Source organism: Mustela lutreola, chromosome 1, assembly GCF_030435805.1.
Source record: "Mustela lutreola isolate mMusLut2 chromosome 1, mMusLut2.pri, whole genome shotgun sequence".
NCBI classification, from domain to species: Eukaryota; Metazoa; Chordata; class Mammalia; order Carnivora; family Mustelidae; genus Mustela; species Mustela lutreola.
In genome coordinates this window covers 287,146,145-287,173,590 of record NC_081290.1, presented here as the reverse complement: position 1 = coordinate 287,173,590, position 27,446 = coordinate 287,146,145, and the positions used below count along the sequence as shown (strand labels likewise).

The window sequence follows — 27,446 nt, the reverse complement described above, 5'->3', positions numbered from 1 at the left end:
GTGCTGACCTTGAGTCACGGAGCCGGGGCTTGGACCAGCTCTGCCGCCCGAGAGCCGGGTAACCTTGGAGAGCGTCCGGCTGCACCTGACTCTGTCTTGAGCAGAACAGACTCGCTCCGTGGTGCTGCTGGGTGGTTGTAGTGAAGTCACTAGCGGACGCCTAAACCCAGCTCCTCGCTCAGCAGCTGTGCACTGGGGGGCGCCATTCTCCCTCCCGGGCCTCGGTTTCCTCCTCTGTGTCCTGCCTTGGGGCAGGGGGGCAGACGGGGGCAGCGGGTGACCATAAGATGAAGCTTTGCCGCTGGGACGGTGCTGGGTCGGCTTCCAGAGACAAAGCCTGGAGCCCGTTGCCTCACCACACAGACCCGTCGGTGTCGGCGCGGCCCCACGTCTTTGCCACCCCCAGGTGGCAGTGTGGCTGTGACGTTCCATGGTGCCCTGGGGAGGGGCCGGTTTGGGAAGGAGGCTGGGAAGCTGGTGCTGTTGGCCTCTGTTCTCCCGTGGAGGTGCTGGCGAGGGAGTCGGCGGGCGACGCCAGGGGAGGAAAGTGCTCACACACGGCAGAGGGAGAGCTGCACGCCCGAGTGCGCAGGGCAGGGCGGGGCAGGACCCCCGGCTCTGGGGTTGGGTCGCCAGGCCTGGAGCCCCTGTCCCGCTCCACCTTGATGTTTCTCACTTCCTCACCTGTGCGGTCGAGGACGGGCAAGCTGGCTCCGCCAGAAGGAGCTCAGGCATTTCGCGTTTGGAACGGCACAGGGTGCATGGGACAGGCCAAGGAAGCGTCCCCCACAGCAGGATGACAGGGGACGGCTATCAGTGGAGGGGACAGTGATGGCAGCAGGATGTGCCCCCTGCCGGCATTCACCTCCCGCGTGTCCCCTCCCTTGAGCCCTGCCTCAGGGGCGGCCTCTCCCTCCATCGGGTGGTCCCGCATTCTGACCGTTCGCTGAGTCTCCCAGCGGAGCCACAGCCCTTGCACTTGGGCGCCCTTGGCCGCCTGTTGCGGGGACGCGCCTCTCCCGTGGACCAGGGGACGAAGCTGGGGCTGGCGGGCCTCACACATGGGCGCACAAACCCCATGGCCTCAAGGGGCCCCATCGGGCAAAAAGACTTCTTCGTGAAGGTATAATTACAGCAGTTTTCCACTCACCCAGTAACACAGCCACCGCGTAGTTCCTGAGCTGTCTTTGGGGAGCTTACCGTGTGACCAACAGTCGCCCGGGATTGGCCAAGAAGGCAGAGCGGTCTTGGGGGGAGGGGTTCAGCTCTCACACGTGACTCCTGTTTATCAGGGAAGGAGAATCAGCCCACATGCCACACCTCCTGCCTTTGCCTCTGGCTCTTGGAGTTCACAGATTCGGTGAGCACATGGTGCCTGAGTGTTTGGGACCCATGACATGTGCCCTAGAGTGTGGGTAGGGGCGGGCACACGTGTGCCAACTTTAAGGGAAATCAAGGCATGTGGTTATTGCAGAAAACCTTCCCTCTGGGTCCTTGCCCAGCTGTGTGTGCGCTGGGCTGGTGTGCCCAGACCTGGACAGGACAGGAGAGTGACGAGGACACAGCCAGCACACGCGTGTGCAGGGACCAGGGATGGGGGGAGCCGTGCTCGGGGCACTGGGGGTAAAGAGAACCCAGTGACTCAGTTGCTTGTCGACCATGACCCCACACGTGAGCGGCTCCAGCTCCTGAAAACCGAGTCACAGTGCAGAGCCCAGCTCTGTCTGCTGAAGGGGGCATCGTGCAGGGGGCTGCCGAGCACGCAGAGAACCTCGGCGCCCCTGAGATAAGGCCCACGTCCCCAGCTCACGCAGAGACAGTGGAGTGTCCGAGGAGCTGAGCCGTCGCCTTGGCTCTCGCCGTCACTTGGTCAAAACTCGGACGCACACTGTCTCACTCCTGCAAATGGGGAAACACATTTGCTGGCAAACCACTTCTCTCTCACTCAGATCCTCTGACCTGGACGCAGGATTCTGAGTTCCCTCACGAGCGCGGATTTAGAGAATCTGAGCACAACTGGCCCAGCTGGGCCCCCTCCAGGTGTGGTCTCTTTGGGGTTGTGGGGGGCAGAATCGTGGCCCCCAAAGATGTCCACATCCTGATCCCTGGATCCTGGGACTATGCTCGGATGCCTGGCCGAGGGGAGGGGAGGTCACAGATGGAGTGAAGGTTGCTGGTGGCTGACTTTCAGACGGGGAGATTATCTGGGAGTGTCCAGGAGGGCCGTGGGATCCCAGCCGTCTTCGAGTGGGGGAGGGAGACCCCCGGTTCACACGAGAGCGGTGGCATTTGAGGACTTGGCCCAGAGCTTTGCAGATGGAGGACAAGGCCCGGAGCCAAAGAGTGCAAGTGCCTGGAGAAGCTGGGAGAGGCAAAGGGCCGGACTCTCCCTGGAGCCCCTGCCCCCACCCCTGCAGGGAACACAGCCCTGCTCACACTTGTATCCCCGCCCGGTCAGATCCTGGCGGGATTTCCAGCCACCACACCTGCAGGAGAAAACGTGTCTGTCGTGGTAGGCCACGAAGTTTGAGGCCGTTCATTACAACAGCCACAGGAAAGGGTCCACGTGGCGCGCGGTCCGCCGTAAGCACAGGGTCCTTGCTCTCTCTCTCCTGCCTCCCCTGCTGGGCCAACGCCGCAGACCACAAGGGGCTGCGTGCATGTTCTGCGGCTGGGGTCGTGGATGAACCCCGAGCTGTGCCAGCCCCTGATCTGGGTGGGACTGGCGAACGTCCACGTTGCGGTTCTGTGCCCCCGCGAGTGTCTCACCGGTGCGGCCTGACCTCCAGCTCCAGCGGTGGCGGGATTGACCCGTCAGCAGACCCGGGGATGCAGTGGAGCTGGGCCCGGGGGCCGAGCGGGCTGCGCCTGCCCCGCCCCACCCGCTGCCCCAGCCGGCCCCTCGCACTCCCTCGGGGGTCCGCTGAGGGTGGGAGGTGACCTCCGCTGGCCCTGGTGCCCCGACCCCGCGTGCCAGGGCCCAGCCCGCCTGCCTTCGTGCCCACTTCTGGCATCTCTCTGCGTTCCTGTCTGCCTGTTTCTCTGCTTTGCAAGGAGCCCGTCGGCATCTTTGGTTTTAAAAAAGAAAAGTTATTTCTGTCTTCATCCCCATCGGTAATCTCTTTCCTCCTTGTGGTTCCGATTCTGCATTTGGCTCACCAGCCTGGGGTATAGCCTGCGTGGTGTCTGATTTACAACCCAGCGGAGATCACAGGAGCCTGTGGGAGGGCGGCCTGTGGACGCACAGCATCGGGGGGCCTGGGCTGGTACGGTCCGGTGTCCTGGCACCGCCGGGTGGCCGGAGCCCTGCGACATGACAGGAGGCTGCCCGGCCGTGTCTGACTCGGTGCCGGCCCAGAGGCAACGCCCAGTGCCCAGAACCGCGACAGTGGCTGGGCTAGATGCTGCCCCTACTCAATGGTCCCCCACTGCAGTTTTTGCCTTTTTCGGGTGAGGAGCCCAGAAGGAGGGCCAGCGAGGACCTGGTTTCCAGGGAAAGAGGGACACGGGGAGCAGCACAGGCCTCTGGTCCCTCCTTGTCTTTCTGTCTCTGTCTCTCCTTTTGGTGGGATTGAAGCTCACTCTTCAGAGACACAGAAAACAGGACTCTGGACGAGTAAAGCCCAGCTCTGTCCATTCTCTGTGCTGACGTGCAGGACGGCAGGCTTACAGTTCCCCATACCACCTTTGACGACCTCATGGGGCTCAGGGTCGCAGCGCAGGCGGGCCCACCTGGCGTCTGTGCTCAGTCGTGGGGCCCATGGCCGGGTGTCAGATGGGCAGGCTTTTAGCTGGGTACTCTGGGGAGAACCCACTCCCCACGTGCTGAGTTGGCAGTAGGACTGTGTCCCGGGGAGCTGCAGGACAGGGGACCCTGTGTCCTTGCCGACCACCCCCCAGGGGGTGACCCACAGTCCGGCTCCTGTGGTCCCTCCACCCCCACACCAGCCAGGGCTCAAATCCCCTGCTGCCCCTAAACCCACAGTGGAGAAACGATTTCATCCTGGAATTAGACTTACCCCAGCCCTGGATGGCGTCCCTATGCCGTGGAACCTGCTGTCCAGGGAGGGAGGCCGTGGCGCAGGTCACGGACCGCAGCCGCCGCCTGCGTCCCAGCAGGAGCTCCCTCCAAGCAGTGCTCTCTGCAGCATCTGGAGAGAACGGCCTCCTCTCCTGCTCCATCCCGCAGCCCAGAGGGGACACCTGTGTGCCACCTCTAGAGTGGCCCTCCCTGGTTCCCCGTGGCCAGTGGCCATGGCTCAGCCCTGCCTCCCAAGCCTGGAAGTCAGCCGACACCAACCTGCCCAGGATCCTGGGCCCTTTCCCGTGTGAGCCGCAATCCTGACGGAATTGAGTTCTTCACGTCCCCCTCGGGACTGGCCTGTCCAGGGCTCGCACGATCCGGAATTCTTCATCCTCGTTTTGAGAACCTCGTCTGGTGTGCCACAAAAGAGCCGTGAGCCAGGGCTCCCTCTGTCCCTCGTCCTGAAGATGCGTGCACGCTCGCCCCACAGCATCCGGGCCGGGCGTCCGTAAACTGAGTAAATTTGGGAAATGGCACGTGGAGAGCAGGACGGGCCGCTCAGCATGTTATCCTGCGTGACCCCCGCAGCGTGATGGGTGAACTGGGGCAGCGGGCCCAGAAGCGTTTCCTGACCTTGTGGTTTGTCTCGGGCCTGCGGCTGATCCCAGGTTCTTTCTTCTTCATGGGCAGGGGAGACAGAACCCCTTATGGGTCCGGTGTCCCTCGTCTGGTCAATTCATCTGCTCTGTGACCGCAGGTGATCAGGGATGGGGGTGTGGCGAGGGCTGTGGAGGGTCTTTGGAGCCATGGAGGAGGGATTGCCACTGTAAAGGCCGGTGTCCCAAACTGGAGGCCCGGGTGATCCAAGCCCCGCAGCGGACGGGCCACCAAGCCAGGCCTCAGGATGAAAGCCAGGACACTGTCACCGTCCCCGTGGTAACGGTTTCTCTGCAGTGATAGGATAGCCAGAAGACCATGCTCTTTTGGTTGCAAGAACCATAAAGCGTGTGTGACCAGGGTCACATGAAAAAACATACCGGATTGTAAGGGTGCGGGGCCTTTCCTGGACCTGAGGGCAGGAGGCATGGCCCAGCCTCCCCCGGTTCAGAAAGCAGGGTCTGGAGGTCGAACAGGCCTTGCCAGGAGCCCGGCCGGCTCTGCCAGCTCTCTGCAGGGGCGCGTGGACTCAGCTGCGCCCCCCTCCGTTCCCCATGGTGATGGCCTTGGTGCTCACTTCCAACGGGAAGCCGAGACCACCCCACATCAGTTCTGGGGAGCAGAGGATGGGCAGCTCCTGAGGTCACACATGCGGATACGGTTGGGGTTTTCCACCGTCCTGGGGGCCGGTCTCTGGAAGCACAACGTAACCAGAGTCTCCGACAGCCCGCACGGGGTCCTTTGACAAGTGCACGGGTCCCTGCAGGGCTGTCGCTCCCTGCTGCCGTCCCCTTTCGCGGGTGAGGAACCCGAGGCCTGGAGGAGCGCTTCCCCACCCGGCCGCGCAGCCAGCAAGGGGCGAGGCTCACAGTTGCCGTGTTGGATGCAGACGTCTGTGCCCTTCCTTGCGTGCCTCTCCCATGCCCGGGCGCCCGTGAGCCTGGGACGCCGTCCCCACGGACCTGGCTGGGCAGGAGGGCCCCACCCAGCCTGCTCGCCCTCCCCGCGAGGGCGTCTCCTGACCCAAGAGCCTTCGTCCCTGCCACACGGGCCTCTGAACTACTGCCGGCCCCTCAGAATCTCCGCAGGGTTTCTGAGACCATTGCTTTCCTGGCTTCTGTTTCCAGAACCAGTCACCCTCGAGGAGCCAAGGCCATTAGATTCTCCCCAGATGCCCCCTCCTGGCTTCCCTGCCAAGCTATACGGGATCCTCTCCCCAACAGCTCAGCGTGAAGGGCCGTTTCCAGTGCAGACGCTCCGAGGTTTGTGGTACCATCTGTCGCTCCCTTTCATGAGTCGCGAGAGGTATATGGATCGGGATTTCTAGAGCTTTTTCTTTCTGTGTAGATTTTTCTAGGCCACGCTCAGAAAGATGCTGCCAGGGTGTCCCCCTAAACCGTGCCTTTTGGGCGCCTGGGGGCATGTCCCTTTCCTGGGGGACAACCAGCCACATGGTTAGTGGAGGGGAGGTGTCTCATTGAGACATCAGAGACTCAGCGGTCACTCCATCCGGTGGTCGGCTTTGTAGCTGAAAAGCTGCGACCGGAGAGGCGGAGGGGGGAGTGCCGTGTTGTCACCGTCAAGGTCGGGACCAGAACTCCTGTGTGCCTGTGTGCAGGGCAAGCTGCTTCCGCTCCACCCTCGACCCTCCACAGTCCGACCTGAGGATGTGAAACTGCCAAGAGTGACTAGGAGCAAAGGGTCCAAGGGCCCGGGGACCGTCGCGCACTGAGTGTGCGGTCCCTGCGGTGGGAGCCAGGACTCCAGCGGGGTGGTGGGATTTGAGCTGGGGACAGCATGTCCCAGAGAGGGTCCAGCAAGCGCAGAGGTCCTGAGGTGCAGACCTGCTCGTCATTTGCGAGGAACAGTGAGGCACCCAGTGTGTCAGAAGGGAGGTGCTGGAGGAGGGAGAGCCGTGGGCGGGGAAGCCACCCAGTGTCAGGCCTGTGTCATCCCAGGGCACTCACTCCACAGGGAGTTGTCGGAAAACAACAGCACCGTGGGATCCCCCTAAGTTTTACATTTCTTAGAGCTCCCTCTGCTCTGTGGGGACTAGATCGATGGGGGGAGGGATAAGCGTGGAAACAGGCAGACAAAGGCTACTGCACCCGTCCGGGCCAGAGCCGATGCTCACTCAGACGAGGGCAGGGGGACTGCAGACATGTTAACTGTTTGCTGCCTGGAGGAGGGGGCCTGGCTGCAGACAACTTGGTTCTTGGCTTTAGGAAACTTCAGGGGTGAGCAAAACGTGGATGTACAGGCTGCTGCGGGAGAGAGGGCTGTGCTCCGTCTGCATCAGTCCGCTGGGTGAACCTGCAGTAACAGGCCCCTGATCCTAATAACCTAGAAACCACAGAGGTTTGCGTCTCATGCCACATGTCTGTCACGTGTTCCAGGGGCTCACCAGGGAACCCTAGACTGATGGAATGATCGCCATCCTAAATGTTCCGGTCGCCGTGCCCCAGGCAAAAATCAACATCGGGGGCCGGGGGTGGTCTCACGTTGGAGACTCAGTGCTCCGTCCACCCAAGAAGGGACACAGGTCATTTCTTGAAACTCATGGACCCAAACTAATTTTGAGGATATCCAGCCACACCAACGTCCCCTTCCTCAGCATCCAGGCCTCAGAACATCTCCGAGAAAAGCCAGTGGGTCCGTGTGGGCTGTGGGTTCCTTCAGTCCTAAAGATGGGGTCCAGCAGAGTCCAGCATGATCCCTGGGCCAGCCTGGGGCACAGCTGTGCTTGTGGTGACCAGGGTGCTGGGTCCCCCAAGAGGTAGTGCCTCCAGGACCGCCCCCCCATGGAGAAGAGAGCAGCCCTCTCTCCAGGCACACGGACTCGGTGTAAACACCACACCTCGGGGGGGCTGTTCCCGGCGGCTGGGTGCAGCGTTGCAAATGGTGAAGGGCATAACCACATCCTTCTGAGCATTCCCGGCTCTAGCAATGGTAAGCGACATTGCCTTAAACCGAAAAGGACGTGCGTCGGGCACCTGTAACTGAACAGTCGGGAAGAGCTGCGGGTTGCGTGCCAGGCTCCGGACGATGTCACCAGGGCAGTCGGTCACTTCCTCCCTGCCAGCTGCTCTACTGTCCTCAGTGTGACTCATTCTCAGGCGGCGTGTCCCCCATGGTGGCCTCAAAAGTAGAAATAGCAGCAGCAAGAGCAGGACTCCATTGTCCCAGCTGGGGTCACCTGTCCCTCCCCTGGGCCAGGCGCCTGCTGTGGTCAAAGGAACAGCCTGTCCAGGCTCCCTTGCCAAACGCCGGGGTCCAGGGCTGGGCAGTGGTGGTATGGAGGGCCTGGGCAGCCTCCTTTGACCACGTGGCTGGACTTGGAAAGGGCTGACCCCAAAGAACAGGGAGGCACAGCCAAAGAGAAGAGGAGTGTCTTTGCACATGGACTGGGAAGGGTGCAACTCGCCAGTCATTTCCGTGTTAAGAGAAAGGCAGGGTGACGGTGCAGGACAGAGGGTAGAGGCAGATGTGGGGGCCCTGAGGGCTCTTGTTGGGACCCTCTGGAGATCTCGTGGACTTCGGACCGCCCTTGCGAGCCTGGAGTGGGCTATGATGGGCATGTACGCGACAAGGTCGCCCAGCCTGCAGTCTTTGAACATGTGTGTCCATGTCCACATCAAAACAATGGACAGGGTCTGTGCCCCTTCCCTCCTCAGGTCCGCTCTAAGCCCCAGGTCTGTCCCACGGGAGACACCTGTTCCTTTATTCGATTTGAGATGGGCACAGGAGCCCCCCAGGGCCTGCCCGGAACCGTGGCCTGTAGACCTCACTTGACCGCAGGCCCCTCGGCCCCCAGCGTGGCATGTGGCACCTCCTCTCCTGCCCCCAGTGCTGGGGCCCTGCAGGGCAGACCCAGAGGCACACAGCAGAGGGGTGGGGGGTTGTTCACACTACAGGCCTGGGGAAGGGGCACAGCCCCCCTCGATGCTGGGCTGGCCTCGAACTTCCGCCTTCTCCTCCCCTTTGCGCAGCCCACAGTTTGTATCTATGACTCACGTTTGCATCAGTGAGTCACGGGAAGGGTTAGCCCAGGCAGCCGGCAGTCCCCATCTCCTTGCACAGTGACAGCCGGTCTCAGCTTGCTAGCAACGACCAGGCCTGGCGGTGATGTGAGTTGCACACTGCGACAGTGGGGAAGCGTCCTGAGAGCAGTCTAGCCCACATTCTCTCTTTCCAGGTAGAAACTGAAGCCAGGCAAGGTCAGGGCCACAGGATTCAGTGTCCGGCCTCAAAGCCCACGTTCCTCATCACTTACTCTGGTACTTCTGTAAATTGGGAGCAAGACTCCACTTACCACTGGGTTCTGTGTGAAGACCAGATAAGGCGGCCAACTTTATTTTAACGGAGTGAAGAGATGACTTAGCAGAGCTGCTGTAATGATAATAATGATTAGGGTGGTCATGGTGGCGATGGTGATGATGGTGACGGTGGCGATGGTGGTGATGATGGTGATAGTGTTGATGGTGGTGATGGTGAGGATGGTGGCGATGGTGATGGTGGTGATGGTGAGGATGTTGATGATGATAACGGTGATGATGATGACAATGGTGATGGCGGTGGCGATGGTGATGGTGGTGATGATGGTGATTGTGATGGTGATGATGGAGATGATGATGGTAGTGGTGATGGTGTTGATGCTGATGGTGATGGTGGTGTTGGTGGTAGTGGTGATGATGATGATGGTGATGGTGGTCACCACTGACCACCATCAGTGGTGATGTTGATGGTGATAATGATGATGGTGATTGTGATGGTGACGGTGATGATGGAGATGATGATTGTGGTGGTGATAAAAGTGATGGTGATGTGATGAAGGAGATGGTGGTGATCATGGTGATGGTGGCTATGATATGTCCCTCTGTCCCTCTTCCCTGATCTTCGGGGCCGTATCTGAGAGCAGAGGTGTGACTGTGTCCAGGAGCCTGAGGATAGGAAAAACCTGTGCTGTGGGAGGTTTTCATAAAGCAGGTCCTTCTATAGGTCTCCTTTGTCTAATAAGATCATTGAGGGGACAGAAGGGAATCTTCCTGTTTTCAGTGTTTTTACTGGGCCGAAAGAAATACTTGGTAAATTTATGTCAGTCTACATTCTACCCTCTTTTGTTTAAATTTTATTGGTCCGTGAAATCCCCAAGTCTGGGAACCACTGGCTAACTGACCTTGCCTAGAAATGGTTCCCTTCCTGAAACACGCACATACAGACACACACACGCACACACATTCGCTGCACACTCTCTCTGCTGCTGGAACCCACAGCCTCTGACTCTAGCCAGAGGCCTGTGCCAGTCAGGTCTCCGTGCCCAGCACTTGCCCAGACAACCAGCACAGAGCTGCCTACAGAGGGCTTAAGCGAGTGAGGTAACTAACGGTGCTAAGATCAGCTTCCAGACAGTCCCCACAGTGGCTCAGGGGCTTTGTGAGCTACTCTCCATAACACAGTGAGGTTCAAATCTTACGTATCCCTTCAGGGCCTGGCACATATGGGGCCCCACGCAGAAGCCACAGGGCTGAGCTGGCCAGATGCATGGCCTGGCCCGTGTCCTTCCTCCATAGTCATCCAACTGCTGACGTCCTTAGCCCGGATCACAGAAGGTCCACATCCTCAGGCTCCGTCTTCACCGCATCCCCTGGATTCTGGGCTCTGGAGAGCAGAGCTAAGGCCCCACCCCCTATGAGTCTCCTAGTTCCTGCCCGTGGGGCACAGGACCCGTGTCCCCATGGGCTTAAGAAATGACTCAAATGGCACGTATGCACACTACAGAAGCCAGGGAGGAGGGCAGGAGTGCACAAAACAGCTTGTCCCATTTTGTCCAGGTGCCAGACACAGATGGGGTGTGTGCAGCTTGGCTGGACCACTTCCCAGCACAGTGAGGGCCCCGTGTACTCAGGCTACTCCAATGGTGTGTGGTGTGTTTTCTTTACTAATTATACAGTAGGCCACTTGGATGAAGTGGACAAGCACTGGCACTGAGCATCTACCAGGGGTTAGGCATGGGGGTGTGGTGTGATACAAAGAGACCAGCCCCCACTCCTGGGCACTGTGGAGAGCATGGAGACTTGGAGCCCCTCCAGGGGTCAGCTAGTGGGGTCTGGTGGTCTGGGCTTGAGCCTGCCCATCCGCCAGCCGGGGCACTCATCCTGACCCTGCCACATAATGAATGTGTGACTTTGCCTTGGCTTTACCATCTCCATCCTTAAAACGGGCATGGTGCCACCTCGCTCACTGGGCTGCTGTGACCACTGAGTGGCTGAGCCCAGATGACCAGACCGTAGCACACGGGAATGACTCCGTAAATGTTTATGATGATACAGGAGAGACACATGGAGCGCAGAGAGAGGGAGGCCAGCTCCACGGGGCGGAGCGGGGAGGGGGATCCCCAGGGTCCCGAGCAGGACTGGGGGACGGGAGAGGTGGCTGGATGTGATCAAGCCTGCAAAGCCATGCACACCCCCTCTGTGGGGGTCCTGAGGGCCCAGGAAGGGAATACAGGAACAGCACTTGGAATAGGGCCTAGTATACAGTAAGCGCTCAATTAGTGTTTGCAATGACAATGGTGACGATGACGCTGCTGTTCACAGAATCAGACACTTTGTATTGTTGGAGCGTCGGTGTTAGCAATGGGAAAGGGGTGGGAAGCCTGGGGAGGGGGGGGTCAGGTCGCAGAGGGCCCGGCCTGCCCATCCGTGCAGACAGTGTTAACTGCCGCACCAGTGAGTCCCTCACGGGTAACATGAGGAATAGAATTGTTGCTCGCTTCAACAGTTCCACATGCGGAGACCAGGGCATCTTGTGGGAACCCTAGAGGGTTCCTCCATCCGGTCAGGCCCAGGAATCCTAGCTCTGAGCTGGGCAGAGCTGCAGAGAGGGTAGGGGAGCACACTGACTTCCACAGCAGCCAAGCTTGGATGAGCCCCCCCCCTTCCTCGCAATGGAATCTTCCATTCCATGGCTCACATTCCATTGGTGGGGAGTGGCCATGTGACTCTGCCAGGGTGCAAGGGGAGCTGGGAAACGTAGTCCTGGGTTGGAATCCACTTCTCCCATCCCCCAAAGGCAACTCCATACTAGCATAGCAAGCGAGCGTGCGTCTTTGTTGAACTAGCTGCCTCCCGGCATAAAAGGAGCCTACGAAGACTGTGCTGACCTTCTCAGTGTGCTTGTGTGTGCTCACTTTTGAGCCAAAATTGTGTGTTTGTGGCTTTGGATACAAGCACGGTCACCTGGGTATGTGGATTGAGCACAGAAAGGGTTAAAGAAGTTCCGTGAGGTTTTGAGCTGTATTCCTGAAGCCAGCTGCGTGGTCCCTCCGTGTTTGCGGGGTTAGGAAGCCAGCTGTCCAGGACATACCTGGGCAGTGAATCACAGAGCCTCCGAGTTCCTTGTACTCACCTGGCAGTGGGTCTCTCCCTCCGGCCCTGAGCCGCCCACTCAGTGCAGTTGTGGCGCTCGTGTCTCATCCCGTCCGTCCAGCCCCGGGGAGTAAGAGAAGCCGGTGGGGGCTTCCTTAGGAACGTGAATCACCTTCTGGGCTTAGTTTGTTTGTTTGTTCTTTAGGAAAAGCAGCTCTAACCGGAAAAGGAACAATAAGCCTTCTCCCAAAAGCAGCCGTCTTCGGGTTTGCTGGGAGGCCTGACAGCACTTGAAAATACCTTTCTGGAAAGTTCCCTGTGCCAAAGGCTCGCTGCCCTTCCGGCTTACAGCACGGGGCTGTCTTCTTTGCACAGAGTCCCCCCCCACCCCCGCTCCCTCCCAGACCCAGGACTCTGCCTCCATCCAGAAGCCGGCCCTGAGGTTCACAGGCCTTCCTCACAGTCAGAGCTCCCAGGACGAGCCCTCTCCTCCCCCAGGTCTTTCCCCGGAGAGCGGGTCTCGTGCTTCGTAGGTCAGAGCAATGAGAGGCCCGGCCGGCCTCGCTGGGTTTCTGCGTCTGGGGACCGTGACTTTTCTAAACGGTGTTTCTTTTCCCTCTCTGGACAGAAACCCGCGCGGACCGCAGCAAGAAGCTCTTCCGGCACTACACGGTCGGCTCCTACGACAGCTTCGATGCCACCAGGTAAGACGAGGCTCTTTCTCTGGGCAGAGGGGCTCAGATGCACTGCGAAAGCACTGGGCCCCCTCGCGTGGAGCCCTCAGACCCCCCGGGCTCTTTCGCTTGCTGTGGCCACCGTGACCCCCTGCACGTGGGCCATGTTACCGAAGCCACCGTCTTCCAGAGAACCTGCCCGAGGTGCGGTCTCTGCACTGCCCGGGGTTTGGGGTTGGGCTGGAGCGTCCCTGGGGGCCGCCGCGGAGCGGGAAGACTGGGCCCGGTGTGGGGGCGGGGAGCAGCGCGGACGTCAGAGATGACAGCATCTGGCCGTGCGAATCTTCAGGATGCCGGGGCTCTGGGGTTCCCTGTCATCTGCATTTTCCCTCTTCCTTCTGCATCCACGTTGAAGTCTGTGTACGGAAAGGCTCCTCGTCCGTGAAAGGCGTGGCACCAAGCCGGTGGGGCCGTTGAGCGCGGCGGGCTTGCCGGTGGGCTGCCGCTCCAAAGGGGGCTTGTTCGGTGCACGCGGAGAGCCACGTACCTTTGGTGATGCGACCCGGGGCACGGGCTCCAGCTTCCCCGCAGACTACAGATGCACACGTCGTGCTCGGGTCTCTCATGCCTCCTCCTTATAACTCCCAGACAGCCCGAGGCAGGGCGAGGGACGGACAGCTCAGAAACGAGCTGCACTTCCAGCCAGTGTCCCTGCTGCCACTTCCGCCTCTCAGGCCCGTACTGTCCTCGCGCGCCGAGTTCCTCTACCCCCTGTTTCTGTCATAAACACGAGTCCCCCTCCGGGGGCCAGAATGGTGTGGAGAAGGAGCCTTAGTGGATGGTGGCTTCGGTGAGAGTTAGTTTGCGACGCCGGGAAAGGGAGGAGACGCTGGCTGTATGACCCGTCGGAAAGGGAAGGTCCCGCTCCCAGCCCTGCTGGCGGCCGTCCCTGGGGCCCCTTCTGAGAAGCCCACCAAACCATCTCCTCCATTAGGCTGGGGCTGGGGCAGGGTCTGGACCCTCTGCCCCCCGCCCCGGGCCCCCCCAGTCTGTGGTGAGCAGCCCACGCCGTCTCCTCGCTCTCGGCTGCCTGAGAGGGACCCAGCCTGCCCTCCTTCGTCTGCTTCTCCTGAGCTAAAATTCACGTCACCTAATTGCCATTTCCAGCTGCGCGGTGGTGATGCTGGTGCCTTCACGTACTGGGGAACCGGCCGCGGTCTAGCTCCAGATCGCTTCCGTCCACCCGAAAGGGAGCTCCCAGAGCTCCCAGCTGTTCGGCAGGCCTGCCCATGCTGGCTGCCCCGGCCCCAAACCACCAGCCGGCTCCCTGCGCGTTTCATGGAAATGGAGTCAAGCGACACGAGACCCTCCGTGTGTAGCTTCTTTACTTAGAATCATGGCTACAAGGTTCATCCATTTTTAGCAGGTATCAGCACCTCCTTTTATCGCAACTTTTTATTGTAATAAAGTACATACGTACAATTTACCATCTCGACCATTTTAAGGGGCACAGGTCTGTGCCATTAGGTACATTCCCGTAGCTCTGCGGCTGTCCCCCCCCCCCCCATCTGTCTCCAGAACTTTCCATCTTCTCAGACTGAATCTCTGTCCCCCTGAGACACCGACCCCCATCCCTCCCCCAGCCCCAGAGCACCCCAGCCACTCTCTGTCCCCCTGAGACACTGACCCCAGCCCTCCCCCGGCTCCGGTGCCCACCGTCCACACTCTGTCCCCCCGAGACGCCGACCCCCGTCCCTCCCCTGGCCCGGTACCCACCATCCACTCTGTCCCCCTGAGACACCACCTCCCATCTCTCCCCCAGCCCCGGCACCCACCGTTCACCCTCTATCCCCCTGAGACACCGACCCTCAGCCCTCCACTGGCCCCGGCACCCCCTACCCACTTCTGTTCCCCTGCGACACCAACCCCCATCCCTCCGCCAGCCCCAGTGCCCACCGTCCACTCTCTCTCTGAATCTCGTGACCCCGGGGCCCTCATAGAAGTGGAATTACACGGCACTGATGTTTCCTGTGACCAGTCTATCTCATCCGCACGGCGTCCTCTGGGTCCGTCCATGTGGTAGCCGGTGTCAGAGTGTCCTGCCTTTTTAAGGAGGGAGAATATTCCGTCGGCTGTGTCGGCCAGGTTTCACTTGCCCGTTCCTCCGTGGGGGGGTGTCTGGGTGGCTTCCACCTTTTGGCTCCTGCGAATGAAGCTGCTGCGGACATCCTCCCACGAGGGCTGCTTTCCAGCTCTCTGGGTGTCTGTGTAGCCGTGGAACGGCTATTAGTGCTGCCCCCTCCCAGCCACCCCTCTGTCACCCACAAGAGGTGTTAGGACAGGAATCCCAGGCCCAGCAGAGGGGCTGGGTTGTCCCCTCCTGAGGGGCGTGGCCGACTTTCCAGATCTTACAAACATCGCCGGCTTTCTGACTTTGAATGTTCAAGCGGGCGATCTTGGCTTGGCACCAGCAGGGCCAACAAAGAGATCGCCCAGGGGCTTCTAGGGAGCCATACCTGACCCGGGCTTCTCCTGACGTGTCTCTGTTAAGGTCAGATGAGGGGTTTCCGCAGCAGCAGGAGGCTGCCTGGCAGAGCGGACCCGCACCACGTGGTCACTGCCAGAGCCTGTCGTGCTTTGCTTCCGTTCTAGGAAGGAGGGTGCGCCCGAGGCCCCGAGGAGGCCCTGAGCTGTCGCCATGGTTACGTGGAAGGCCATCCAGCCTGGGAGTGGGGCTTCTGGGGAAGAGCCCATGACCGCACGGCCCGCCCGCAGGCTGTGGCTTTAGGCAGAGCTCTCGCCCCCCGAGATCGGTTGCCAGCAGAGAGCTGCCCCAGGCTGCCCAGGGTCCATCCGTGTGCATGAAGCTGGGTGTTGCACAAACCCTCAGCATTGGAAATAGGCAGCTTCTGCACAGAGGAACTGTGGAAGGGCCTGAGCTGATTGGGAGCCAGGGAAAGAGAAGACCACGGGGCCGGGCTGGCCGGGTTGCCTGCCATGTGGCAAGACCAGAATGCACCGGGGCCAGGCGTGGCTGTTTGGGCCCATGGAAGGAGGGCAGAACCATTGTTACTCTTCAGAGAGGGAACAGACTTCTCTCGAGAGGGGATGAGTTCCCCGTCATTGCAGGGAGCCAAGCAGTTTGGGCGTTCTTTTGCCAGAATGTCTTAGAAAGTTGGACGGGTGACCTGGGCGATCCCTGCCGGCTCTGCCTCCCTGTGATTTGGTGCCCAGATGAAGACTTTGGTTTCATAGGTTCCCGACCACTGGTTTGGTACCAGGGCCTGGGACCACAGAGAAGAGGGACATCCAGCCACATCCAGGTCAAGGGGCAGCTTCTAAGCAAATGAGAAAAGCTCTGGCCTTGACTGTGGCTCAGGAGTGCCCCCCACTTTCCCAGGGCGGGGAGTCAGACACGCTGCGGGCTCCCACTGCCCAGGAGATGAGAGGAATCACAGCGCCGTTTACGAGCCTCCCGCTGTGTGCCCGACACGCATTGCTTTGATCCCGGCTGCCTGCTTACCCTCCAGGGACCCTGGAAGTGGGTGTCATTGCCACTTCACAGGAGAATGGTGCGCTGGAGGAAGGAAGGTGACACTAAGGACCCACCCCTCGGCCACACGGGGGCCTGCGCCGGCGTGTGAGGCCCGGTGGCCTACAGTATGGGACCCGTGCCCACAGCCCCCTCCGTCCCACAGCGAAGGTGTGATTGCCCAGGGCCAGCCATGGAACAGGGCTGGGTTTGGGGGAAAAGGGCCGAGACCAAACCACGGGGGAGGAGCGACAGTCTGGGGAGCAGCTCACAACGGAGGCAGGGCCGCTGCGGATGCAGGGGTCATTAAAGACCACACAGGAGGAAGCGAGACTCAGTGTAGACAGTTTCTGAATCTAACAGGAGGCAGTTCTCCATCCCCACCCTCTCTTGTGTCAAAAGCTTTGCTCGGTCGCAGAGCCGAGGAGTGGTCTGACCAAAACACACCCATGGATTGTTGAATGTGTCCGGTTACTATGGCTGAGTCTCCCCTCAGGATTCCCCTCCACCCACCCAACCTGCACATGATGGAAGCATCTAGAAATGTGGGCACACGACCAAGGTCAGAGAGCAGAGAACCTGGGGCTGTTTCTACACAGGACCCTACAAATATTTCAGTGTTGGTTTTAAAAACATTCCTCAACACAGGGTCCGAGAGAATCAAGTTTCCATTAGCTTTAAATCAGATCTCCAACCTCATGAGTGCAGGACATCCAGAAGCCTACCTGGGAGAGGAAGGGGAGGCCCCAGGCTCTCACTCTAGGTGGAGTCCACCCCATTCGTCTGTCTACCCACCCAACCAGCCATCCAGTCACCTGCCCACTCACCCACCAACCAGCCATTCAGCCGTCTACCAGCTCTACCAACCAACCAACCATCTACCCACCCAATCAGCCATCCAGTTATCTTCCTACTCACCCACCAACCAGCCATTCAGCCGTCTACCAACTCATCTAACCAACCAACCATCTACCCACCCAACCAGCCGTCCAGTCACCTGCCCGCTCACCCACCAACCAGCCATTCAGCCGTCTACCAACTCATCCAACCAACCAACCATCTACCCACCCAACCAGCCATCCAGTTATCTGCCCACTTATCCACCAACCAGCCATTCAGCCGTCTACCAACTCATCCAACCAACCAACCATCTACCCACCCAACCAGCCATCCAATTATCTACCCACTCACCCACCAACCAGCCATTCAGCCGTCTACCAACTCATCCAACCAACCAACCATCTACCCACCCAAACAGCCATCCAATTATCTGCCCACTCACCCACCAACCAGCCACTCAGCCATCTACAAACTCTACCAACCAGCCAGCCATCTACCCCCCCATCCACTCCTCTTATCTGTCCATCCATCTATTTAACCAATACACATCAAAACCTGAATATTCAGGGAGCTGTGGATGTGGTGGTAAACAAGACCAGCACAGTCTCTGACCTCATGTAGATTAAAACCTAAATAGTGAAAATAGCAAAGTTTATAAATAAATAAATTAGAGAATCCCACTTAGTGGTTAACGCTATGGACCAAATCAGCAGTACCTTCGTACAGTCTCTTGGGCAGGGTGGGGCAGGCCAGCTTTAGATAGGGAGCCAAGGGAAGTCTCTGTGACAAAGTGACTTTTGATTTGAAACCTGACAGTTGGGGAGAATCAGCCCTCTTCAGAAAGCCCAGTGTATGCAAAGGCCCTGAGGTCAAAAGAGAAGTTACCACACAGAAGCAACAGTGGCGTGGAAGGGAGCAGACAGGATGATACCACAGAAGGACTTTGTGTTCTATGGAAAGCGAGTGGATTTACTCCCATCGTGCAGTGGGAATACTAGAGGCTTTATGCAAAAGGGTGACATGGTTTGGGTGACCTTGCTGGAGGAAAACAGACAGAAGGAAGAATGGAGCCCAGTTGTGACATCATTGCCGTCTTCCTGGCCAGGCAGTGGTAATGGTCTGGGCTGGTGGAGAGGTACGGATAGACAGGTGGATGGCTTCCAGGTCTAAAGTGTAGTTAGAAGGGACAAGACCCACCAAGGCGCTGCTCCTGGGGTGAGTGGGGAGTGAGGAGGGCTGTCCATCTCTGGGGTTTTCCAGGGAGGAGCACCAGAGGGGAGTGGACACTGTTCCCGTTCCCCGTTGTCAGCAAATTCCTCTCGGAACCTCTCACTGCACCTGCCCCTTCGGCCCCTCCCAAAAGGACTGTGTTCAGAAGCACCACGCGGGAAGGCATCTAGGAATGGGATGGGCTGTCATTCCTCTTCCTTAGTGAGACCCACGGGATTAGAAGCATGGCAAATCATGCCCGTTGGCCAGTCGGACGTCCGCGCGCCATAGCTGCTTGCTTTCATGGCTTTGACATCATCGTCCAATTGTGTGCATTTCTAAATTGGCAGCTGGAAATATATTTGCGTGCATAAGAAATGCAGAAAGTGCAGGTTCAGCACGTGAGTAGGTCCCCCCTCATCCTCACCTCGTGGCCCCCACTCCTCCCCAGACAGAACCCCGCTGCGATCTTCCCAGAGACAGACTAAATGTGGCAGAGTACGTGCATATCTTCCGAAGCCTTGTAAGGCCCCTGAAAAGAGAACGTCCTAGGGTTTTTCCTCTGACTTTCCAGCAAACACCCTGCATGACCTTGGGCAACTCGCCGTTCATCTCCATGCCTCAGTCCCCGAAACCCCAACCCGGTTTGCGAAGTTGTGCCCCTACGAGCAGCTCCGGCCATGTGCCCGGTGGCGGTCAAGACAGGATGCGTGGGGGAGATGGACGTCTAGTGCTCGCAGCCTAGAGGCATGCGCCCTGTAAACCGCGAGGGAAGCTGAATTGCGGACAGCATGTGTGGGTAGCTGGCTTTCCTTTGAAACCCTAACTTTGTGTTCCAGAAGACTGCCTCGGCGTGTAGGTAGTAAGAACTGAATGGCAAGAAACACTGACTTCCCCCCGCTCTTTCTCCGTCATTATTTCATATTTCTGTGGTTCTTTATGATTCCTTAGACTTTAGAAAAAAAGGCATCAATCCCCTGAGCATGTTCACTGACTGGATTCATAGGACAACATACTCTGTTTTTTTGGTTTTGGGGAGTTTTTTTCCTCTCTCTCTCTCCTGTTAAGCGATGGCTGGGCCTGGTGATTAGTAGTGAAGCGCTCAGGACAGCTCCTTTGGGATAGGACCAAGGCAATTTTGCTGTTTCTTCCCTACGTCTCTGTATTTTTCTTTTTTTTACAAGTATATACCAATTTGTAAATTTTTGGAGAACCAGAAAGAGAGGGATAAATCCCCTGGCACAGGCGATGTAAGAAGCCAGCACCCCCGTGCATGCTGGCCCCGTCGTCAGGCTGCCCCTGGGGAACCACAGGCACACATAAGACAGCCAGAGCCAGATCACCAGCCCGGTGAGTCATGGCCCCGGAGAACGCGTCCCAATGGTTTCCCCTAAAAAATGTTGTCCTCTGCCGTCACCATCGTGATGAACAGTACGCCTGGTGCCCAGAGTGCGAGACCCAGGTCCTGTCCCCTCCCGCGTTCAGTCCATCACGAGGATCTGGGGAGTCCTGCCCTCCTCCCCATCCTCCCTCTGCTTCCCAAGGTCGGCCCGCAGCATTTTGTCCACACCCCATGACTGCCCCAGGACACCCGCCCTTCATCATTGTCGGGGTAAAGCTTCTCCCGCTTTCACAAATTTTGATACCAATAGGACATTCGTTACGTAGGAAAATTAGTTATTAATCTAACCAACCACACAGACACGGCTAGGAATGCAAGGAAACCACGTCTCCCACCCCTGCCGTCTGCTTGGCGGAGGGACCACTTTGTACTCATTTTGCTTCATTCTTCGGAGGATTACCGTCCTACCTCTGTGATTACCCGTTATTCTCTTCTCCTCTTTTTTTTACTGAGATACAATCAACGTGCGACATCCCATTACTTTCAGGTGTTGAGCATAATGATTTGACATTTGTTCAAACGGCAAAGGGACCACCGTGATGAGTCTAGTTAACATCTGTCACCTCACATGGTTACAAATTTTGTCTTTTATGACAAATTTCAGATGTAGTATCCCAGCAAATTTCAAGTATATGACACGGGATTATTAACCCTGGTCCCCTGTTGTCCGTGACATCCCTGGGATTGATTTCTTTCCCTTATGGCTGAGAGTTCATACCTTTCGGCCAGCTCCCCCCATTTCATCCACGCCCCCATCCCCCGCTCCTGGCAACCGCCAGACCCTCTGTGTATGTTCTCTATGTCGACGAGTTTTTTTCCACTCATTCATTTGTTTTGCTTTCTTCTGCCTATAAGTGAAATAATACAGTATTTGTCGTACTCCGACTTTTCTCGCCTAATCTAATGCCTTCAGAGTTTATTCTGTTGTTGGAAATGGTAGAATTTCATTTCCTTTTATGGCTGAATAATATTCCAGGTGTACCTACACCACTTCTTTATCCATTCATTCGCCTATCAGCGGACACCTAGCTGGTTTCTGCATCCCGGCTGTTGTGAATAATGCTGCATTGAAGATGGGGAGCAGAAATCTTTTTGAGTTAGTGTTTTCATTTATCTTTGGCTAAATACCCAGAAATAGCGTTGTTGGATCCTCTGTCAGTTCTGTTTACCTTTTCTCGGTGCCCCTCCATACTGTTCTCCATAGTGGCTATACCTGTTTACATTCCCAGCAACAGTGCGCAAGGGTTCCAATTTCTTCATGTCCTTATCAACACGAGTTATCTCTTGCCTTCTAGACAGTAACCATTCTGACTAGTTATCTCGGTAGAATTACCTCTAGCTGGATTATCTATTGTTAGATTAGTTAGACCATCTCTTGTGTATTTTGACAGTAGCCATTCACACCCATTCAGATGTGAGTTGATACCTTTTCACTTGTTTTGCTTTGGTCTTCTGATGATTACCTCCCTAACTCTGTGACTTATCCTTTTATTTCTTAATTTAACAACATAAAGCATCACTAATTCTTTGCTGTAAAAGTCTTTGAGATTCTGTCTATAAACTGGAGTCAAAAGTTAAAAAAAAAAAAAACAGCGGAGAGCATTATATTATCATGATACTATAACTGTTTACATCATTTCCAAGTATAAGGCTAGGACTATAGTTCCTCTTTATAGACCCACAGGAAGAGGCTTTCTAATATGAGAACCCATTGGATTCTTTATTCAACTCCATCAGCCGTTCAAAGTAATGCCAAAGTTTAGCTTAATATTAGGATCATGATTTTCACATGAAGCTCTTGTTTTTCCTGGAGTTTCCGATTGCCTTTTTTTTTTTTTTTTTTTTTTTTTTTGTGGAAGTGAAATTATTTCTTCAGTGTGCCACTGAAATATCTTCCTGCTTCTTCGGTATCACCAGCACCCATCTCATTCTTGTCGGGGCTCTCTCCTCCCATTTGGACCCCCTCCCCGAGTTCCCAGGGCACGATTATCATTCTGATATTTACCTTCACTGAGCTACTGGGCAAGTGAGGTTTTTCTTTAGCCTTGTTCTCCTGCAACACATACTCAAGTAACAACCTCAGTAGGAGACCTTCAGGTCTTCTACATGTCGACTTCCATGTCTGAAATATCTCTGGTTTTCAAATGTGCTCAGTGTTGTAGAATTCTCAATTCAAAATTCAAAATAGTTTCCCATCTAAACTGATAAGGCACCACCTCACTATGATCTTGCTCCTGCCCACTGCTGGTGAGGGGTTATGGCACTGTCTGATCCTCACTGTGGCATACGTGATCATTTGTTTTCATTTCCAAAACTTTGTAAGAACTTCAGTGTATCTACTTCTCTCGAATATTCTGAAATGTCATGATGATGGGTCTGGGTATAAGCCTCTTCTTTATTCGTCATGTTCACTTTCCTGGGGGCTCCTTCAGACTGAAGCAGTTTCAATTTTAAGAATGTGCTTTTATTATTTCCTTGAAAATGCCCTCACTTCCTGTCTCAGTTCCATCTTTCTAGATTTCTCATCAGCCCATTTGTGTCCATTACACCTGCCCCTCATTCTTTCTCATATTTCCTGTCCCTTTACCTTTTTGCTCTATATTCTGGGAGATTCACTCCACTTTTAACTTGTCTGTGTAAGTTATTATTTTGACAGTCACATTGTTATGTTCCAAGAGCCTTTCCTTTCAACGGTGAGCTTCTAAAGCTGAGAGAAGTGGTTTCTGGATATCTTTGGTAACAAGCAGGCAGCTGTGAATGGACAGTTCTCTGCCAAGAACTGCTCTCAAAGCAGATTCCAAGCTGACTGCATGTTCCTTCAGGTCAAATGCCACAAAGAGAGAAGCCTAGAGTCCTGTCCCTTGCCCCTCTTACCCCAGGAACTCAAAAGCAAACAGATGCAGCTCTTGTTCAAATCATGGGACATGTAGTAAGATCCAAATTGAAACTTGAGGGGTTGGGGTATTTTATTTATTTATTTATTTTGTAGTCAGTGTGCACAGATGCCCAGGTGAGGAAGCAGTGATGAGAGGAACAGGTCCTAGGAATGCTGGGGCCAGGCTGGGTGGAGAAAGTGGAGGATGCGATTGGTGGTGGCAGGGGGGGGTGGTTGTTATAGAAAAGACCATTCACTCTACTCCTGGTGTCGGAAAATCAAAATCTGTGATTCAGACTCCAACATGGAGCTTTGAGAATCAGATTTAACAGATGATGTTGCAGACTCCTGGCACTTTGTATATGTCGTGGGTATACCCTGGTTCTGAGCCCCTCAGGACACAGGGGCTGCTGGCTTGGCTGGCCCAAGGGAGGGCACCTCCTTCTCCAGGACTTAATTGTAGTCTGGCTTCACCACAGCCATTGTCCCCCACACTTCAGTAGCGTAAAGCGATTGAATGGGAGGCTTTGGACCTTGCTGGTCCCAGGGACATGTGGCTCTAAGCAGAAGCCGAGGGTCACGGAGGGCACTCGTTCTCACTTCACCCTTTTCGGCAGGACGAGGCAGGAGGCCCTGGCACCTTTATTCTGGATCCAGTGGCCCCTGTATGGAGGCTAGAAGCAGAGTCCCTTCCACAGGGAGGCTCCTGGTTCAGAGCCCCCTCGGACCACATTTAGTACATTCCCAGGTGGCGAGTGGGTGTGTGGGTTGGGGGTAGCACAGGCGGATGGGTGGGGAGGGTGGCAAAGCAGCAGGACGAGGCTGGCATTCCAGGCACTCCTCCAGGTCGGGGCCAGCCAAGCCCCCACGCAGCCCCCAGGACTCGTTCCCCACTGAAGCCTGCACATGGGTCTGCTGCCTCCCCAAATGCCCAAGCTACTCGGCCGCCAAAGCACAGGGCTTACGGGGTTCTGTGAAGTTTTCCACAATGCTAGCTGCCAAAAGCTACCTCTGCCCCCATGTGCCCCATGCTGTGTCTGGCCTCTCTCGATCCCCTGCTTCTCTCCACCCTGGTGTGTATACCATTTGCCGGTGTCCACAGTGTGAATACTCTGATCACATCTGAGTCCAGGCTGCCAGCATGAGCCATGAAACACAGAGGCAGGAAGAGATGCCCTGAGCCAGCCCCATCGCCCTCCAAGCCACGATCCGAGTCTCCTTCCTCCTACCTTCTCCAACCCCATAACCCTGGTTCAGAGTCTGCTCGGGCTGGTCCTCAAACGTGTAATTAGGTGGACTAATCTAATGTCCTAGGGACCAGCTTTGAGCCTGATGAGACCCGAGCCTGTGATTTCAGATGCCAGGGTCCCAGTTCCCAGTTCCAACACTAGCTGCCTGCACGAGCCTCAGTTTCCCCACCTGGAAAATGGCTATATCATCCCCAAGGTTTACTCTGGTTACAGAATTCTATACCTTCTGCTTGCAGCCACCCAAAGTACCAGCCTATGGTCACCTGAGAATGGACATACTTTCCGCAAAACTGTAGACCCTGAAATACAGAGTTCAGGCAAAGGATGCCAAGGGGGTGCTATTCCAGGAGAATATGGGGACGCCAGTTCTGGAAGTGTTCCCAAGGCTGTGCCTGGTAGTCACTGGGCTTTCAGGAGATTTTCGTGTTGATTCCCCACCTCTGGCCAAAGACATGGTCTTCTGAGCCCTCCTCCTCCAGGAGGTAGGAGGGCCTTTGATGCCTAACTTGGGAGAAGCCAAAGCGAGAAACAACTGGATCCCCCAACTCAATGTCACCTGGCCCAAGGAGGGCGTGGCCAGGAAGTGGCTGTGTCTTTGCTCCCTCCACCTCCTACTTCCTATATCTGTCTCCTCCAGGGCAGAACAGAGCTGACTCTGACTTATCTCCTCTTCCCTGGCACAGGTGCCTCAGAGAATGCAGGGTTGGGGGAGTCATGGATGGGGGAATGGATGGTGGATGGATGCCGGGTGGATGGATGGATGGATGGATGGATGGATGGGCGGATGGGTGGATGGTTGCCTGAGTGAGCAGAGAGGTAAGTGAATGGGTGGACAGGTGGATGATGGACAGAAGGATGGATGGGTGGTGGATGGATGCATGGTTGGTAGGTGAGTGAGTGAATGGTTGCTGGGTGAGTGGGCGGATGGATGGATGGGTGGGTGAGTGGGTGGATGGGTGGATGGGTGAGTGGGTGGATGGGTGGATGGGTGGATGGATGATGGAAGGAAAAGGAAAGGAAGTGAGGGAGGGAGGAAGGGGAAGAGGGAAGAAGGGAGGAGGAGGAGGGCAGGCTAGCACCTTGACCTCCTCAGGTGGATCAAAGGCACTTCCAAAGCAGACCCAGCCAGCTGTTAAATGCCAGCCCCCGGCCTCTCCCAGCAGCCAGCCAGCCCCGTGTGCCATCAGCTCCCCTGGCCCTTCCTCCTGGTGACAGTCCCCTGTTGTTGCAGCCGTGCTCGGATGCTCCCTGGATCTCCCTGAACCGGGCTCGGCCCTGACTGATCCCGGCTGAGCAGCTTCATCCCCTCCTGGTCCACGCCCCCGAGTGGCATTTCTGAAATATGAATTTCTCACGCTCACAACTTACCCTGGACACAGGCCTTGATGTGTAGTGCACTCCCACCTCCTGGTCCCAGGCCCCTCTGTCCTGCCTGTCACTGTGACCTTGCCCTGTGCCCTTGCCCACGGGGGGGCCCGCCCGCTGGCCCACCATGTTTCCACATTCACCCCTGCGCCAGCCCGTGTCCTACACCATCCTCCACGGGGACCCGCGGCCCCCACCAGGCTTACTAGGACTCCAGCACAGGAGTGCGCGGGAAGACAGCAGTTCACGGGAGCCGAGTGTCTTGAGCGGAGCCCCTGTACGCACAACCCAGCCCCCCACCCCAGCCCTGTCCCGTGGCAAGAGCCAGGCTGCCTGGGGAGTCCCAGGCAGGAAGTCAGGAGGCCCATCTCGGGGGCTTGTCCAGCCTCCCCTGTGTCGCACTGTGAGCCAGTCGCAGGCGTGGACTCGAAAGCATGGTGGAGAGCTGGCCATGTGGCCCCAGAGCACTGCCGGGTCTGAGCTCTGGTGCCGCTGGCTCTCTGGGCTGGGAGATGTGGGCGGGCAACCTCCCCGCTCTGACCTCAGTCTCCTTCCTCATCCACACCTGCCTGGGGATACTGTGCTCACTGCCCACAGAGCACCCATGGAGCCCCGCACATAGTAGGCCCACAGGGGAGGCTCTCTCCTTCAAGTCTTCCCTCCCCTGACTGGTCGCTAGGGCACCTGGGCACCATCTGTCTGAGCCCCTCCCCCAACCCAGGGCCAGCATATTGAGCAACTACTACACACAGCACACTTCCTAGGGGTTCTTGCTTCTGGACCTCACACTTCCTGGGAGGGCACTGTTGTCTCCGTTCCCAGATGGGGAAACTGAGGCCTGGCACTTCCTCATGCACCGTGAGTCATTCCACACGCTCTGCTCAGCTCCACTTTTCATCCCAGCCCTACAAGTAGGGGCACGTTCGTGCCCTCCACTTCACAGAGGAGGAAGCTGCACAGAAAGGGGAGGGCTGAGCTTCGAGCCCAGGCCAGGTGCTCTCAGCATCCGTCTCCCTGGGCTTGAAGGGACTTTGCTAACATGGACGCAATTTTATGACTCCATTGTACATACTATGTTCAGTGAGGACCCGATCTTCCTTTGCAGCTTCAAGAATAATCCCACAGGGGAGTGCTTGTTTGGCAGGGGTGAGGTCTCCTCCGAGGGTGGTAAGAATGTTCCGGAACTACATAGGGAATGTGGTGGCACAATGCTAAGAAAGCAGTACATGCCCCTGCAGTGGTCACCTGAAAAATGGTTAACTTTATGTTTTGTGAACTGCACCTCAATTTTTTGAAAAAGAAAATAAGGCACCTTTTGCTAAAGGTCGGTCTGGTCTGAGGAGCCGGCCATGGGCAGCCGGGTGCAGCGGCACAGGGCAGGGAGGGCAGGGACCGAAGGCGAGGCCAGTCACCCGTCGGGGGCTTCACACACAGGCTGTCAGGGGCTTCCGGGGGCTGCAGCTTAGAGGGACCTGCCCTTGCTGCCTCGGGGGGTTGTTCCAGCGGCTCCAGGAGCCCTGGCTGCCCCCCTGGGTGGCTGCCAGCCAGCACGCGGGGTCTCTGCTCATCAGGGCACGTGCTGATTCCAGCCTGACTCCACAAGTCAAGGTCAAAGTGGAGGCTGGCACGGTGGCCGGTAGCCTGGCATGGCAGATGGCGTCATCGTGTTCCCAGGTTCCTGGCCTGCAGTTGGGCTGTGGAGGAAGGATGAACAGGGGCTCGGGGACACGCGAAGGGGAGCCCCTGGGGTGGGCAGAGCTCTGTTCTGGAACGGGGCCGGGAGGCAGGGGAAGTGAGCGCCGAAGGTTGGTGGAGGGCTTGCGCAGCTGAGGTCCTGCGGGAGGTCTGGAGCTTCTCTCGCTCCGTGTTCTGGAAGTGGCGCCTCCTTCCATGCATGAATCACTTTTTTTGCCGGGTGTCTGAGTCTCTTGCGTGAGAAGGCAGGGTCCTCTGGAAGACCCCATTGGGGCGTGGCCAGGATTGAGGACAGGGGCGTGAGTTGTGTACTGAGAAAGGGTTGGGGTCCTTAATTTCAACTTCCCACACACAGTGTCACCACTCTTGACATCACACATGCCTTACGTCTCCCCACCCTTGTCCCTTAGGTACAGTTAGAGCTGCTGGTTCTTTTTTTTTTTTTTTTTTTTTTTTTTTTAAAGATTTTATTTATTTATTTGACAGAGAGAGATCACAAGCAAGCAGAGAGGCAGGCAGAGAGAGAGAGGAGGAAGCAGGCTCCCTGCTGAGCAGA

The 27,446-nt window shown here is 57.0% G+C and overlaps 1 protein-coding gene across 12 annotated transcripts in view; it reads left to right on the top strand.

Annotated features, from left to right (window-relative positions):
• SHANK2 (SH3 and multiple ankyrin repeat domains 2) overlaps positions 1-27,446 on the top strand; it is a 453,117-nt gene that overhangs the window by 266,100 nt on the left and 159,571 nt on the right. For all 12 annotated transcript variants that reach the window (XM_059150585.1, XM_059150583.1, XM_059150584.1 and 9 more), the window contains one exon: positions 12,677-12,752. In XM_059150585.1, coding sequence (XP_059006568.1) covers positions 12,677-12,752 — 76 coding nt within the window. The remainder of the gene's footprint in view (positions 1-12,676; positions 12,753-27,446) is intronic.